The following is a 16,864-nucleotide window of genomic DNA, read 5'->3' as shown; positions in this document are numbered from 1 at the left end:
ATCCTATATAACAATGACTCAAATGTTTTCATCATCTCAGAACCTTACTAAACAGTGAAGAATCTTTTATCTTACTAAGGTCCATTGATACAGCTCAAAAATAAATTATTTTATGAAAGTAAAAAGCAATAAGAAAATTAGTTTTCATGTCAGTGCAAATATTAGCCAATTTCCCATTCCACAGATAGTACATTTGAACAAGTAACAATAACACACTGGAAATGCAATCCAAGAAAAGTTAACATGATATCACAAAGCTATATTTTTTTGAATACTACTCTTAAGCTAAATGAAACCATCATGGGCTATTTGGAAATGGACTAACATTTTGGAGAGTGGTACATGCAATTACCAAAAGCTCACCGTCTCCCAGCCTTACCTCTGCAAAGTCAGTATGAATGGTAAATCAGCTCATTCTGTCTTTTGCTAACTTCCCATATTAAACAAGTTATCAAATCTGGTCAATTCTCCTTCATAAAGCACTCACAAATCCATCACTCATCTCCAGCCTCTTCTGCCCTGGCCTTAATTCTGCCTCTCAAAATTTCTCACCTAGACTCCTGCAGTGCCCCCCAACTTGTATCTGTGCCTCCCCGACAAGTTCCCTTGATCCATCTTCCATGCCACTGTCTTCAATCTGCTGGTCACAATCCATTGGCGAGTCCCAAAATGAATGCCATTGCTCACAGCCAATGTTTTAAAAATGAAATAGAATAGAATAAAATGGAATAGAATAGAAAATACCTGAGTACATTGCATGTAACAAGGGTATTATTTCATGAAACTTTTGTTTCATAGGTACCCTTGGTAGGGGGGCTCCAGGGTCCTAATGTAAAATGTAGTCTTTACTGGGATGATAGGCAAAATGTTTGAAAGCCCCTGCTCTTCATTGCTGACAAAGTAACCTTTCTAAAATGCAAACATTCCTGTTTAAAATTCTGTAGGATATCCTTAGTGCCTCCAGGATAAAAGTGTTTTTAATTTTATTTTCCAGGTCTAAAGGTTTTTAATTATTCCAGTTCTTAGCAAGGTATTCAAGAGTCTTTGTCATTTTACATTTGCCTAGCTCTCCAAAAATCTCTTTCGATTGCCCCAGCAGTAGTTTTCAAGATTTAATGAACATCAGAATAATTGAAGAGACTCACAAAAATCCAGATCCCTGGACTCCCTTCCCCGACAGATCCTGATTCAGTAGATCTGAGGTAGAGCCCAGGAATCTGCATTTGTATTCTTGTGCCTCACCAAAGCATTCTGGGTGACTAGAAAGTCAACACTGTTGGGTCTTAGAGCTAAGACAAAGTATAGAGGACACACAGAGACCAAGTGCTCTAACTGCCTTGCAAGGGGAAGAGGAAAAAATTGTGACTAAGGAAAGCTTAATCTGGGTCTTTGGCATTTAGAGATGAGGAGGATGTCACGAGTAAGTAGGGAGGAGAAAGAGATTCTAGTCAGAAGCAATGGCATGTGCTGGAGAAGGCAAGTGTATAATGGGTTTGGTGAATGCGGATACCTTGAATGAGGGCATAAATATATGTAATTCATTCAGAAATGATTTATTGAACTCCTGTGTACAAGTCATCATCCCAGGTATAGAGGATACAGCTGTGAAGAGGCTCTTGCCCTCACGAAGCCATCTGTCTTCCTGAGTAGAGGGCTGGTGAGTGAAAAGCAGAGGAAAAGGGTGAGATAGGCGGCGGCCAGGCTTGGAGAAAGGCCCCAGAAGCCAGTGCAGGGAATTTGTCCCGTGAGTGAGGGGAGCTGCAGAAAGTTATAAAGCAAAGAAGGGACGTTACTGAGTTGTGTTTTAGAAAAGCCATTTCAGTTTTGCCGAGAATGGACTGGGGAACAGGTAGAACCACTGGAGTAAGGGAGGGTGGTTGGGAGGGTGTGGCTTTCTATAGAAAGAGATTAGTGAAGCTCCAGACTGAGGCAAGGCAAGGAGTTGCAGAAGAAGATTTGAGATACATTTAGAAATGAGAAGCTTTAGGATTAGGTACTTTTTTTTTTTTTTTTTACAGAAACCAGTACATCTGTAGCTTTGGGCATATAAAAGTATAGTTTTGAGAAGAGGGTCAGCTACCACCACCTGCCATGTCTTTACGAGATGGGCACCTATTTCCCTCCTTATATTTTCTTTATCCAGATCATATCCTATTCCATTCTTGGGATTTAAAATTCCATGTTTTATGCAAGGATACATCTTCATATGGGATGGACAGAACTCTAGGATTGTCAGAGAACTCTACCACATTACTGGCTGGGTTTAAGGATAAAAACTTGCATCTGTCTATTGGCTGTGCTTTGATTAGGACAGCAAGAGCACCATATATTAGAGACACAAAGTTCTGGGAATTTCTTAAAGATAGGCTAAAGTCATCCATATATCCAACGAATATTTATTGAGCACCTGCTGTGGGTTCAGTCATGGTTGCTACTTTCACCAAACCTATATGCTAATTGGAGTGGGGAGGCATGAGTGTGCAGGCATCCACAAAATCATATGGCCAGATTATAAGCAATATTTCCGTAATTTACTTGTTTGAAACAAAGAGACCCAAATTAGTGGTTTTCACACTTTTTTTCTAGACATAGACTTCTTTCTTCAAATGAAATCTGACTTAGAAACCTATCACACTAGACAATAGGAGCTGCTCTGATTTAGGCAATGGTGGGACCACTGAGGCACTTTTGTGGGACCTCTTGTGAATTATCTGAGTGGTCTCAAAGCTGCTAGTCTGGTTGACTTTTGCTACTTAAGTACTAACTTTTGCCTTCATTACTTGTTACTTTCTTTCACTGTTCTCACACCTTTGTGTCTTTAAGCAAGGGCATCATAGAGCCTCCAGAAGGGACCAAAATTTACAAGGATTCCTGGGATTTTGAACCTTATTTGGAAATCTTGAATGCTGCTGTAGGAGATGAAATATTTCTTCACTCATCCTGGATAAAAGAATACTTCACTTGGGCTGGATTTAAAGATTACAACCTTGTGGTCAGGGTATGCTATTGTTCGTCTTTGCTTTCTTGTATAGTGGAAATGCATGAACACCCGTTTGTTTTCCAATAAGCATTTATCAAGTCCTATCAACTGCCTAACAGAGAACAGATTTCACAATTGATCAGCAATCTCTTGTTGAATATTTAGAGAATGTTCTTAAGTCCCTAAGTATTTCTTTTGGAACATCTTTTATCTCCTATCACCATGTGTTTTTTGTTGTTTGTGAGTGTTTTTGGCATGGCAGGAACAGCTATTTAAACTGTGGGGCTAGAAGGTAGGATCCACCCAAAGAGGTGATGGCCTGGAGCAAGGTGAGGTAGAAGCAGGTAACCCTTATCTGCAGCTATGCTGAGGCTGAATTGCACAAATTAAGAAATAGGCCTAGGTCTACAGCTTAAACTAGCCCTAACACATACATACAGAGCCACAAGCTAAGAAAGAGTTCATGTTATAACCTAGTCACCAAAACTGGACATATCTCCAAAAGCAAACTAAATACTAGCAGACAGAGGGTGCAAGACAAAGAGGAGGTCTGAAATGGGACAGGAGTAACTGCAAAGTCAGTGAGTAACCAGCCATCTGTGGCTTATAGGAGATGCCTGAGGTTGTGCAGGGGAGCAAAGTTTAGGGATGTCATCAGGAAATGGACAACACTCACACTCTTAAGACACAAGTATTCGTTACCCTCAGGGTAAGAACTACTCCCAAGTTTATCTTTCAATTCCTGATCATTAATGCCAGATAATACTTGCTATTTTCAAAAGCAATGATCCCCAAAAACCTAGCTGGGGCCCATGGCCAGTCTGTGACAAAGTTTTTGCTGGCAAATAGTGAAATAAGTAAGAGAGCAGGTATGTATGTCAACTCTCTTTTCTGGGATGAATTGTTATTATTCCATGACTGAGTCCTTTCTATTTGGGGGGTATTAAAACATTCTTTCTTCAATGAAATAAAAGGGTAGCAGAGGCAAGGTTTTTTTCAGTCCTCAGCCAAATAAATGGTTAATATCTATATTAGTTCCCAGATAATTTCTAGAAAATTGTCTTTGAAATCTAATGACCTAGGAAGCATTGGTAAATGATATTTTCATTAGGACAATTGGTACAAAAAAGAGAAAAACTTTTGACAGTTTTTTATAAAATATTTTCAGTGAAACCATTTCTATTTAGCTGCTATATGATAATGAGAAACATCCCACATTTATTTCCTCACCTGCAAATTTATGGTGGGATTTGATGTCTCATTACTAATAGTACTTCAGATAGCGATAACCAGCTCTATACATTTGATGTTAGTGACATGAAGCGATTTTGCTAACATAGACTAGGATTTGAATGTCACAGTTCAGGTGAGAGAAGAGACTCTTAATATTAATTTCCAGTTCATTCCTATCATCTATCATTTAAGAGCATTTGAGTCTTACACACTCTTAGAATTTTTAAAGACCTTGACCACTTGATTGATATTCTTCTCTTTACCATGTTGTCATTTGCACAGATGATTGAGACAGATGAGGACTTCAATCCTTTTCCTGGAGGATATGACTATTTGGTTGACTTTTTAGATTTATCCTTCCCAAAAGAAAGACCACAACGAGAACATCCCTATGAGGAAGTAAGCAGCAACACTGGTGGAAGTCTGCTTTTCTTCCTTCTTTCTTTCCTTCCTTCCTTTCTTTCCTTCCTTCCTTTCTTCCTTCCTCCCTCCCTTTCCTCCTAAATAAACTTTTAATTTTAGAATAACTTTAGATTTACAGAAAAGTTACAAGGATATTATAATTAATACAATATTAATTATAATACAATATTAATTATAATTAATATAATTATTAATACAATATTATAATACAATATTAATTATAATTAATATAATTATAATAATACAAAGTATTATTAACAACTCACTTTACTATGGTACGTTTGTCACAACTAACAAACCAATATTAAAACATTGTTATTTATCAAAGTTCACACTTACTTCTTTATGAGCCATTCCCAAAGATTGACTTATCTGCTTACTTCCAAACACCTGCTCGACCTAAGCTGTTATTAGACCTGTGAGCATTGATCTCTGCCTTCCTTTTCCTCTGCCCCTCCCAATGGGTGTCTCTAGAAAGGAGTTAGATCAACATGAAGCAACACATTTTATTGAATTCAAATTCTGAACAAATCCCTCGCCAGTGGCAGCATTATGTAAAAAGCTGTGGCATTGGAGACAGTGTCAAGATGGGGACTGATGCCCCTTTCTGCTGATCATGATTCCTGATTAGGAGGCTTTGAGCAGTTATTTAAGCTGTCTGAGCTTTAGGGGTTTTTGTTTGCTTCCACAGGGCTTGCTCCCACCTTACCAGTTTGTCGTGATAGTCAAATGACATAATATATGTGAGCATGCATTGTAATTTAAAATTGTCTATGAATGTGAGAATCATTAGTTATGAGGCTATACGGTCTGCCCTTAAACTTATTATATGTGCCATTTAAATGTGTGATGTCCTAAATGTAGAGGTTTAAATATACCTTCACTTAATAGATGTAATAAATGTGCTCTTGAACTACATTTTAATAAATTGACTAGTACTTGCTATTGAAGAAATCCTATATTGAAACTTCAGTAAAACTAATAATCTGCTACCTGATTTATAGGTTTTAAAACAAAAAAACTGGCACTGGGCACGGTGGCTCACACCTGTAATCCCAGCACTTTGGGAGGCCAAGGCAGGTGGATCCCCTGAGGTCAGGAGTTTGAGACCAGCCTGGCCAACATGGTGAAACCCCATCTCTACTAAAAATACAAAAATTAGCTGGGCATGGTTGTGGGCACCTGTTGGTGCTACTTGGGAGGCTGAGGCAGGAGAATCTCTTGAACCCAGGAGACGGCAGTTTCAGTGAGCCGAGATCATGCCATTGCATTCCAACCTGGGTGACAGAGCAAAACTCGGTCTCAAAAAACAAACACACAAAAAAACTGGATTTTTGCATGTAAGAAAATCCTGTGTGAGGCACCGTCTAGATGATAAATAGGCTTACACCTTTTTAGATAAAATGAATCTTTGCATTTATTGCTTTATATATCAAACACTTACCAAGCTTGCTTTATGCCAAGCACAGTGTTAAACACTTTGGAAATATTAAGACATTTAATCCAACAACAACCCTGTGAACAGATATTACTATCTGCCCCCATTTTTGGGGGGAAGAAACTGGGGTTATAAGAGTTAGAATAACTTGCCCATGGTTGTACAGCTAATGAATGGTGGTGCGGGGCTTTAACTCAAGCAGTCTAACTCAGAGCCTATGCTCTTAGCCACTGTGTAGCCTCTCAAATCTGAATTTACAAAACCTCTAAATTGAGGTGTCTGTTAGCCTCAGAGATTCACCTTTGAAAATTTTAAAATAACTTCATTTAAAATATTTAATTTGGGAAAAAATACCACTTTTTCACAGCTTTCCATAATGCATCTGCTGGATAAAGCAAGCTGCAGCTCTGTTGCAGATTTAAATACACCATGAGGCAAATCATGATGCCTGCTCTGCACATGGTACTGTTATACTGTGGCTTGAGGGCTTTTATCTCCCAGGATTTTAGGGAGAGTTCTATATGCTGAGGTTTGGTTAAAGAGGTTATGCCTATATGTGGAAGAGCTCCTTTTCTTGCTACCCGGAGCTTTCTCATATTGCCTCCCTCCTGCCACCTTTTTGGAGGTATTAATTGCCTTTCAAACTCATCATTTCTATCACACTGACTCTCCATTCTTAAATGCATGGCTCCTGTAGCTTACCATCCTCCTCCTCCAACCTGGAAGGGCTCCCCTCTAGCTCTGCTGCAAATCTGCTACCTTTCACTGCCTCCAGACCCCACCCATGCCTTTCCCTTCCTTGCTTCACTTCTATGTGGGACTTTCTGCTTAACTGTCTCCTGCCTCGTGGTGTGTAAGTTTCAGCATGTAATTCTGGGTGACTAATCATTTTCCATAGACACCCAAAGGCATTGCTCCTTTGGCTTCCAGTTATAGACAAGGTTGCTCTAAAGAAAACTTATACTAGGTTGAGCCTCCTTTCTTTGTGGGTGACTTTTAAGAATTACAGGATTAGTCCATATTTACTGATAAAAAGACTTTTTTCAGCTGATTTGGGGCTCTTACGTATAGGTGTAGGATCTGTCATCCGGTAGGCTCTACTTATAGAGGGCTTGCACACTGGTGCAAGGCACATCTCATAAACTGGTGAAGCTGGGTGCAGACTGCATCAAGTAGAATGCAGGATGAGAAGGGGGCAGGCCTGCTGAGCTCCAGCTGATCTGAAATTTCCAGAGAACTTGGAAATCCGGATTTTCATGTGAAATACCCAAATTTATAAATGTAGAAGGCTGAGTCAATGTTCTTAACGAGTTATAGACTACATGAAATGAGAGCTAGGCTGTATTTGGCCAAAGGATCATCAGTATGCTTTAAGCTGTGAAGGTGAGGAGAGGAGGCAGCTAGTAGGCTAGGGGACCCCTGAGTGCCAAAATGTGGAGGCTCTTGCTTTCAGCATCACAAACACACTACCTGCCCTTGTTCTCCCGCCACCCCAAAATTGATTCTACGTATTGAGAGAACTGTCGTAAATATATTTGACCTGGGAGCCATACATAGGGTAGGGAAGGGGCCAGCTATCTCATGGACATACTTTTGGGCTTGCCCTGCTGTCATCCACAGTACCTACTTCTCTTCCCTCCACATCCGAACACCCCTCCATGTACTGTCTGGGATTCTATAGCCTCTGCCCTGCATCTCCGGTTTCCACTTGTCTGCATGCTTTCTAGATTCACCTAATTAGTTGAATTCTCCTGTCAATGAATCACTTCCTTTTCTTTTCACTGTGGCAGTTTATTCTTGTATAATTGCTTTGCAACATTTTAGTTGGATCTGGAAATGCAGAGGAGATAGGTTATGCATGCAATTTGTCCATCATTGTGAACCAATAGTCTTCTCCTTAGCCCAGTGACAGTACCTCCTCGTTTTCCTGAATATTCTTCTTTTGCATTCTTTTGGAGTTCCTCTTTCCCCAGCCACTGCTTAAGTCTCTTGTTTCCTTCCTGGACTCTGTGTTCATTCCACTGTTCTTCCCAAGTCTCTTCCTGGGTAAACTCACCTGCTAACATCACTTCTCTGTTAATGACTCCAAAAATAATCCCTCTGTCCGGCCCAGAGCTCTCTCTGGCTACCTCCAGTGCTGTCAAGCTTTGGGTTCTTAATAGTCAACTGCCTGCTAGATATAATTGTCCGGATACCTGAATGCTTAATACATAATTTTCAACTTGTTCAAAGTTCAACTCCTCATCTTCCTTCTTTAAAATGTTCTTTTTCCTTTTTCTATCTGATCATTGGTAATATCATTCCCCAAGTCAGTCAAGCTAGAAACAAAGGAGTAATCTTTGGTTCTTCCCTTTTCCTACATCCCCAAATCTAATCAGTCATCTAGACCTTTCCATTTTACACCCCAAATGTTTCTTAAACCTACTTCCAATTCTCCTGTGTGCTCCTCTCCCAGCTAAAAGGCCAAGAAAGGCCATTTACTCCGCACTGGGAGGAACCAGGTCCTGGCACTGCATCTTAGCCAGGCCGACCTTAACCTGATCAAACTGTAGAATCATGTTTCTAAACCTCTATTAGCAAAACTCTGACCTATGTTTGTAACCTCAGTTTCATGAGGGATATAATTGTTTCATACAAATCGTGCAAAAAAGAGAAATAGATCTAAAAATGCCAAACTTGCAATCATTCTGTGTCATTTAATAGCCTGTCACTTATGAAAAGTTTGCCTCTACTGATATTGGCATGATATTTACTGGGGGAAAAATGTGATGCAGACACTGAAAGGCCTCCTGTAAACTCTAACATTGGTGCCGATGGATTGTTAAAACTATGTCCAACCAAGGATAACTTCTCTTTATTTTGTTTATATAAATTATCTCATTTTTTTCTCTCAACAGTCTCATAATAGAGAAATGGAGGCTTAGCAAGCTTAAGGTCACGTAATTAGTAAGTGCAGGGCTGAGACTCAAGACCACCTCTGCTTGTCTCCTAATCCTGTGCTGCTTTGGCTCTTCAACAGTTTAAAAGTTGGGATTCCTTAAGGATAAGGATCTTGACCACTTGATTTAAAGTAATCCTCTTCTGTGACAGGCCAGAAACTATAGACTGTTGTGAGCTTCCAGGCTCTGCTTTAAAGCCTTTGAATGTTCAGGTGGATACTTGAACACTCGGCGTTTAGAATGACGATGACAGCAAAGATTTCTTGAGTGCTTACTATGTGCCAGGCTTTTCTTTTTCTTTTCTTTTTTTTTTTTTTGAGGCGGAGTCTCGCTCTGTCGCCCAGGCTGGAGTGCAGTGGCGCGATATCCGCTCACTGCAAGCTCCGCCTCCCAGGTTCACGCCATTCTCCCGCTTCAGCCTCCCGAGTGGTAGCTGGGACTACAGGCGCCTGCCACCGCGTCCAGCTACTTTTTTGTATTTTTAGTAGAGACGGGGTTTCACCGTGCTAGCCAGGATGGTCTCGATCTCCTGACCCCGTGATCCACCCGCCTCGGCCTCCCAAAGTGCTGGGATTACAGGCATGAGCCACCACGCCTGGCCTGTTTTAAGTATTTTGTATACATCCTCACAACAATCCTATGAGGAATGTTCTATTATTGTCTTCGTTTTATAGATGAGAAAGCCAAGGCACAGAACGGTGACCAAGATCATACAGCTAGAGTCTGGATTTGAACCCAGCAATCTGCAGTCTGTGCTCTAAGCCAGATGATCCCCCTGCTCTTAATCCATTTCCTGTTTTCCTTCTTTTGAGTCCTGCTGCACCTAGCATCTTTCCTTTTCTCCTCAGCCTGTGATATCTGCTCCCAGAGACTCTTCTCCTTGGCTCTCGGTGCCTCTGCCATCATGGGCAGCTGCTCCTCCCAGGGACAGGAGGGATCCATACTCTGCTTCCTGGGTTGCCCCTGCTAGTGGTTCCATGTCTATTTCAGATCCATAGCCGGGTGGATGTCATCAGACACGTGGTGAAGAATGGTCTACTCTGGGACGAGTTGTATATAGGATTCCAAACACGGATCCAGCGGGATCCTGACATATACCATCACCTGTAAGTCTGGAAGCACCTAGCGCCACCAGTCCATTGCTGAGGACGCTGTGGATATGCATAAGCAGTCAGTGACTGCCTAAGCCCCCAGATTCTGACTAATATGTGAGATTCCACCTTTAGAGCTTCATTCCTTTGTTAGTTTGTTAAAAAGCAAATCTGGTTAGGAAGGTATAACATTAAAGAGTCATGTACGCATTCATGTGAATGTGTTATTGCACCCTTCTGGAAGTGGGTTTTGGTATAAGAAAGAGAAATACATTATAAGAGGGAAAGGGCATGTTGGCCAAGACAAGAATGAGTATTTGTGTGGCAAAGACATGGTCATTGAATTAGTGAATTCCTGCATCACATTTTTGTCTGTGCTCAACTCTGAGCATGAATTTGGTGGGCTAGTTGGTGTAAGGGAATGGCCCACTGAGTTTCCGTCTGCCTGCACTTCAAAACGGTTTAAGTTTTTAGGATCCTATTTAGAATATTTGCACTGAAATTCAGAAAGGGCAATTTGCCATTTTTATATTTGCAAAATAATCACCAAAGAGTACTTTTTCTCATTACTACAGATCCTCTGAAAAAAATGCAGAAATTTTAAAATTCTAATTATTTAAAATATATAAGCAAAAGTTTGTACTCTGAGCTTGCAAGCAGAGGCATTTATTAAAATTTCTTTTTTACTTACTTCCTTTTGAATGTTTTTAAATGATATGAAAAAGTTTAAAAATGTGAAGCTATATAAAATAAAAAGGAAGTAACCCCACCAAGCACCTCTCCGGAAACCCTGTCTCCTGCCCTTCCCTCCACCCACTCTTATGGTAAGCTTTGATAATAGCTCAGTGTTTATCCTCCCAGGCCTGTTTCTGGACATAGCAACATTTCTCTAAATATATTTGTTTTCGATAAGATGTCCCACATAGTTGGTAGTGAGGGAGTGTTACTGTTGCCGTTGTTTTTATTTTTTTTTTAATTTTGGCAAAGCACACGCCACCTTTGGGATGTTGCTATTGTTTTTAAATGAAATCCTAGTACAGATGTTCTGCAACTTGCATTTTTTACTCATCAATATATTTTAGATAGCCTTCCATATTGGGACATCCAGGTCAACCTCAAATCTTTTAACAGCTGTAAGACATTCCAAGTTTTTTTCATTTTCAACGGATCATATACCTAACTCTTGTTCTAGAAAGAAAGGAATCTGGCAACTTTTGAGGGGATCTTGGGGATTTTTTTTCTTAAGAAAATAATTCCATCTTGGAAATCGCTAAACTCTATCTTGTTCTATTGTGTTTTGGTAACAAGGGTCACAAATATAAGATGTCATCATGAATATTGGGAAGCAGTCACAGTCCACTTTATCTTGTTCCTCTGAAAATGGGATTTGTGAATTTACTAAACATTCTTCTGGTTATAAAAATAATACATATCCACTGTCAAAAATTTGAAAAAATATTTTAAAATGAAAAATTAAAACTACAAATAATACCACTACCCAGAAATAGTAATCGATATTTTGGTGTCTAGCTAATCTTTCTTTTTTTGCTTCCAAGCACATATACCATACGTACTTTTCTACCTGTGTGTTTATCAAAGCGATTTTCCACAGTATTATATTTTCCTACATCATTTTTAGTGCCTGCTTACCTGATACCACATACCTATATTAGCACTTTATTTAACCTCTTTGACCTTTAAGTCATTTCTAACTTTTCACTATTTGAAACAATGGCAAATAATCATGTGGATGTGTCTTGCACACATTCATAGTGACTTCTGTAAGTTAAATTCTTAGGAGCGGGGCTGCTGGATTCCATGAATACAGTGTCTAGGCTTTTAGTGCCCTCTGCCAAATCGTTCTTCGGGAAGCCAGTTCACCTTTCCAAAAGTAATGTATGAGAGAATACCTTTACCTGTACCTTCACTAATAACTAGATTCTATTGCTTTTGTGTACAAGATATAGATGTAGATTTTCATATATAAGGATTCCTTAAAGCAAGGAACATCACAGTACAATAAAAATGAGACAAAATCTCGTTCGAGGGACTATCTGTATTCAACATCCTGAAAGTTCTGAGCTACATCAACAGCTGGAACAGTACAGAAACACTATATCTTAGGGAGGACAGAGTGCCAGGTACCAAATAGATCCTGGCAAATGAACAGGCATGGAAGTTTCCAGAGCACATTCCCATGCTTTATCTCTCTTACAGGTTTTGGAATCATTTTCAAATAAAACTCCCCCTCACGCCACCCAACTGGAAGTCATTCCTGACGTGCTGTGAGCAGAATGGGCCTGGGATTTTGCAAGTAAGGAATATCCTGTAGGTTTGGGAGCCATCGTACCGTGTATCCCGTGACACTCTCTTTGACACCTAAATTAAGCAGAAACCTTGCCTGACAGAAACCCTGACTTTTGGGGGACTGAGAACAGCTAACATTCCAAGAACATTCAAGCGTTTTTAAAAGTAAATAAACAGGCTAGGCGCGGGGGCTCATGCCTGTAATCCCAGCACTTCGGGAGGCCGAGGCGGGTGGATCACCTGAGGTCAGAAGTTCAAGACCCACCTGGCCAACATGGTGAAACCACGTCTCTACTAAAAATACAAAAATTAGCCAGGCATGGTGGTGCTTGCTTACAATCACAGCTACTCAAGAGGCTGAGGCAGGAGAATTGCTTGAACAAGGGAGGCGGAGGTTGTAGTGAGCCGAGATTATGCCATTGCACTCCAGCCTGGGAGACAAGAGCAAAAGTCCATCCCCCCACCCCCACCAAAAAAACTAAATCAATAGTGCATCCAGTCCAGAGTCCATAGAACCTTTGGCCTGGTTGAGGTAAACATACAGCCAATAAGTAAAACCAAAATTGTCCAGGTTGTGAGTGTTTAAAACATAATCCTGAGCACACGAGGGAAAGCAGCAACAAAAGCTGAAGAGAGACAAACTAAAAACCGAGGGTGAAATGGAAAGCAGCACCTCCTCATTTCCAACAGACTTCTCTCCTCTTTTGGACTAATGACGATGAACTTGCCTGGCACAAATCAGATTTGACATTCCTTTCCTGCAGCCTGAGATATGATTTTATTAAGTGAATTATAAAACCTGTCTCAGCTGTGCGCAGTGGCTCATGCCTGTAATCCCAGCACTTGGGAGGCTAAGGTGGGCAGATCACTTGAGGTCAGGAGTTCGAGACCAGCCTGGCCAACATGGTGAAACCCCGTCTCTACTAAAAATACAAAAATTAGCCAGGTATGGTGGTGGGTGCCTATAGTCCAAGGTACTTCGGAAGCTGAGGCATGAGAATCACTTGAGCCGGGGAGGCGGAGGTTGCAGTGAGCCAAGATTGTGCCACTGCACTCCAGCCTGGGCCACAGAGGGAAACTCTTGTCTAAAAAAAAAAAAAAAAAACCTGTCTCCTCATGCTTCTGATTGAAGGGAGCATATGACTGCAAAGATAGTAAACTCGTTGACTCATGCATTTATTTATTCCACAAACAGCTATCCCATCCCATTGTGTTATAATAATCTATTAATTGTTTTTCCCAGTAGATACTGAGATTCTTAAAAGTAGGAACTGTCACCTGGGTAGCCCTAGTGCCTAGCACAGTGCTGAGCACACGTATGGTTTTATTCCTAATATGAATTCAAGGAAGGAAGGTACAAGTGAATTTCTCTTTCCCATTGTCAGCATGACTTGCCTCTTAAAATAGGCTTCAATGTCTTTAGCAGTAAAATTAAGGTTTGAATTAGAATATCTTTTACATCCTTTCCAGTTGTAAAGTTATTTGTTCCATACTCTAATCTAGCATAAAGCACTGGGCTAGAACTTCTAAGTTATAAGCTAGAAGGGATGCTAAGGAAATCCACATGCAACTTTATTACAAGGTAGACTCTCATGAGCACTGTATTTGTTGTACAAACTGAGTGTCAGGAATACTGAGGAAAGAAGGATTGCATGTGAGGTTTTGAGATGACCAAGAAGAACATTGTAGAGAGATAGCATTTGAGGAGTAAGGGGTAGGGGATTGGCTTAAAGATTGGGAAAAGTTTTAAACAAGCTAAAACAGAGAGAGAGGAAGAATATTCCAGACAGAGTGGGGGAGGTTAAAAGGTGGAAAAATACAAGGTGAATTCATGCAATGGCAAGTCTTCCTCATATGGCAACGAAGTAAGGGAAACCAGGAAAGGGGCTTGAGTGGGAACTGGGAGAATAAGGAGAATTAAGAGGGCTCAATGCAGATGCTGAGCAGGTTTAGCCGTTGTGAAAAAGCAACAGGAATAAAAGATAAGGAGGCAGCAGATAGAGCAACAAGTCCAAGGTCTTAGAGATGGAGCAGTTTTGAAAGAAGACAAGTTAAAGGTGTTTCTGTATAAGTGGGTGAATGAAGCGGAGCAGAGATGAAGGCAATAGAAATCAAGAGATCACTGTGTGCATTTGGACATTGCTGTCTCAAGGAGACTTGGAGTCTGACCTTCTGAGTTAAAATTCCAGCTCTGTCACCTACCATATGACCTTGGGCAAATTATTGGATCTCTTTGTGTTCCAGATTTCCATCTGTAAAATGAGTAATAATAGCACTTACCTCACAGGGTTATGTCATAGTATAAGGCATGTCTAGAAAAGTGACATGCCATGGTAAGTGAACAATAGATGTTGACCATATCAGCCCCATGAAATAAACAGGAATACCATGTGGCCCACAGTCAGTTGGTAAATCCTTAAGACTTGGGAGGAGGGTCATATTCCAGTTCACATTCCAGTTTTAGATTCTCGCTTATCTTGAAGCATTATAGACCTTGAACTAAATAAGAATAAAAATTTGCCCCAGTGCAGTAAGAAAATGAAAAGGCATTGAAATGAGACTCATACTGTTGTTCGTTAATAATATCTTCATTTCACAGGAATGCAAAACCACATGAAAATTTCAAGAATTCACTGATCTGATGCAAAATGAAAATTTATCATTACATCTTGAACCCAGGAAGCTTACAGCAAAGAGACTATGCTTTATGACGTCAGCAGTGGATAATTCCACGTTGCCTTTGTGATTTGCGCATATAGCTTACATTTGTGGATCACTACATAGCCAGATCAAAAACATTTTACTTGTTCCATCCACAGTTCTCTACAAAAAGAACCAATGAACCCAATAGGAACAAATTCTCTGTGGAAAATAAAGCATAACTGTAGTAGATAGGAATCAGTCACAGAGGAAACAGGAAGAGAAAAACATCCAAGACTACAGTGAAAACAGGAAATGGTCTGTTTTCATGATAGTCATATGATTAAGACACAAATTTTTTCTTAGGAAAATGTGATTGTTAACTAGAATTCTGTTTTACATGTTGACATTTCCAACACACACACACACCACTGATTTGAACTTCAAAATCTATTTTCTGATTATATATGCTAGGTCTGATTCTGAAGATACAAGAATTCAATGGTGGAATTTGTCTCCTGAAATTTCTAGATTCATAATTAGAAGTGTTTATTACCAACTTCTCACTTAGATTAACATCAATGATGTTTGATTATTCTGGTTAACCGCTCACATGCATAACAATAATGCTAGAAATTCAGGAATTACATTTTGTGATTTATACTGTGTGGTAAATTATTCAGTTTTCACTGAAAATATAATGTATATCAATGTAATGTAGGTCAGAATGTCTATGGTGAGCAAATAAAAGATTATTTTAAAATATGAATTTTTCTCATACTAAGTCTATCTTTATTCTCCTGCTATCTTTCCAGTTCTCTCCTTCTGATCTCCTGATACCACAAGTTCCTTGACATCACCAGGACCACCAATTCACTGATCTGATATCAGCTCCTATGTCCTCACTTCCCTTTGCACTCCTCTCGCATATACCCCACATCTCCTGCTCTCTCCCCATCTCCAGTATCTCATGTCTCACTTCCATTACTTAAATAAAAAACCATGAAATCATCTTTCTACTTGGCTCTCACATCCACTCTGTCAACAAATTGTCACCTTCATCTTCAGAATATACCCAGGGTCTGACCAATTTCTACCACTTCCACTACTACCAAGATCAGAAGAGGAAGGAAACTCAAAGGTACGATAATCTTGGCATTAGGGACTGATTTTCCTCCACAGACACCCGCCAATTCCAGAAAAGGCCAAGAAACTGCCTCAAAATTTGCTCAAAGCCATTTACTGGGAGATGTCTCATGGTTGACACACTCCTAGTGTGAAGTCACCCTAAAGAGTGCCAGGGAAGCTGCTAGCTCTTGGGTGCTGCCACAACACCTGGCCCCCTGACTTGTTTTTTGAAGCAAAAATATTGACACCAACATGTGACAAGAGCATGCGGGGAAACAAAAATTTCAGGACAATTTCAGAAATGATCATAGATGCAAAATTCCAAACAAAGTATCAACAAATCCAACCTAGCAATTTATAAAAAGGATAATTTATTACAATTCAGTTGGCTTTAATCTCAATGCAAAGTTAGTTTCACATGTGAAAATCAACCACATTAACCGAATAAAGGAGAAATTTTAGTCTGGGCATGGTGGCTCATGCCTGTAATCCCAGCACTTTGGGAGGATGAGGTGGGAGGATCACTTGAGTGCAGGAGTTTGAGACCAGCAACTTCAGACCAGCCTGGGCAACATAGTAAGACTCTACAAAAAAAATTTTTTTTAATTAGCTGTTCATCATGGCATGCACCTGTAATCTCAGCTACTCAGAAGGCTGAGGCAGGAAGATCATTTGAGCCCAGGAG

At 40.1% G+C, this 16,864-nt stretch overlaps 1 protein-coding gene across 2 annotated transcripts in view; it reads left to right on the top strand.

Moving 5' to 3' along the window:
- LOC100581695 (cytidine monophosphate-N-acetylneuraminic acid hydroxylase) overlaps positions 1-15,820 on the top strand; it is a 58,599-nt gene extending 42,779 nt beyond the window's left edge. Inside the window, exons 11-15 of one of the 2 annotated variants that reach the window (XM_012509131.2) lie at positions 2,824-2,998; positions 4,496-4,612; positions 10,004-10,119; positions 12,322-12,418; positions 15,011-15,820. In XM_012509131.2, the coding sequence (XP_012364585.1) occupies positions 2,824-2,998; positions 4,496-4,612; positions 10,004-10,119; positions 12,322-12,418; positions 15,011-15,028 (523 nt within the window). In that variant the 3' untranslated portion in view covers positions 15,029-15,820. The remainder of the gene's footprint in view (positions 1-2,823; positions 2,999-4,495; positions 4,613-10,003; positions 10,120-12,321; positions 12,419-15,010) is intronic. The other variant, XM_030817390.1, reaches the window with a different exon arrangement.
- Positions 15,821-16,864: the final 1,044 nt, after the last annotated feature.

Source organism: Nomascus leucogenys, chromosome 8 (assembly GCF_006542625.1).
Source record: "Nomascus leucogenys isolate Asia chromosome 8, Asia_NLE_v1, whole genome shotgun sequence".
NCBI lineage: Eukaryota > Metazoa > Chordata > Mammalia > Primates > Hylobatidae > Nomascus > Nomascus leucogenys.
The sequence above is the reverse complement of the archived record's forward strand: the minus strand, read 5'-3'. Positions and strand labels throughout refer to the sequence as shown.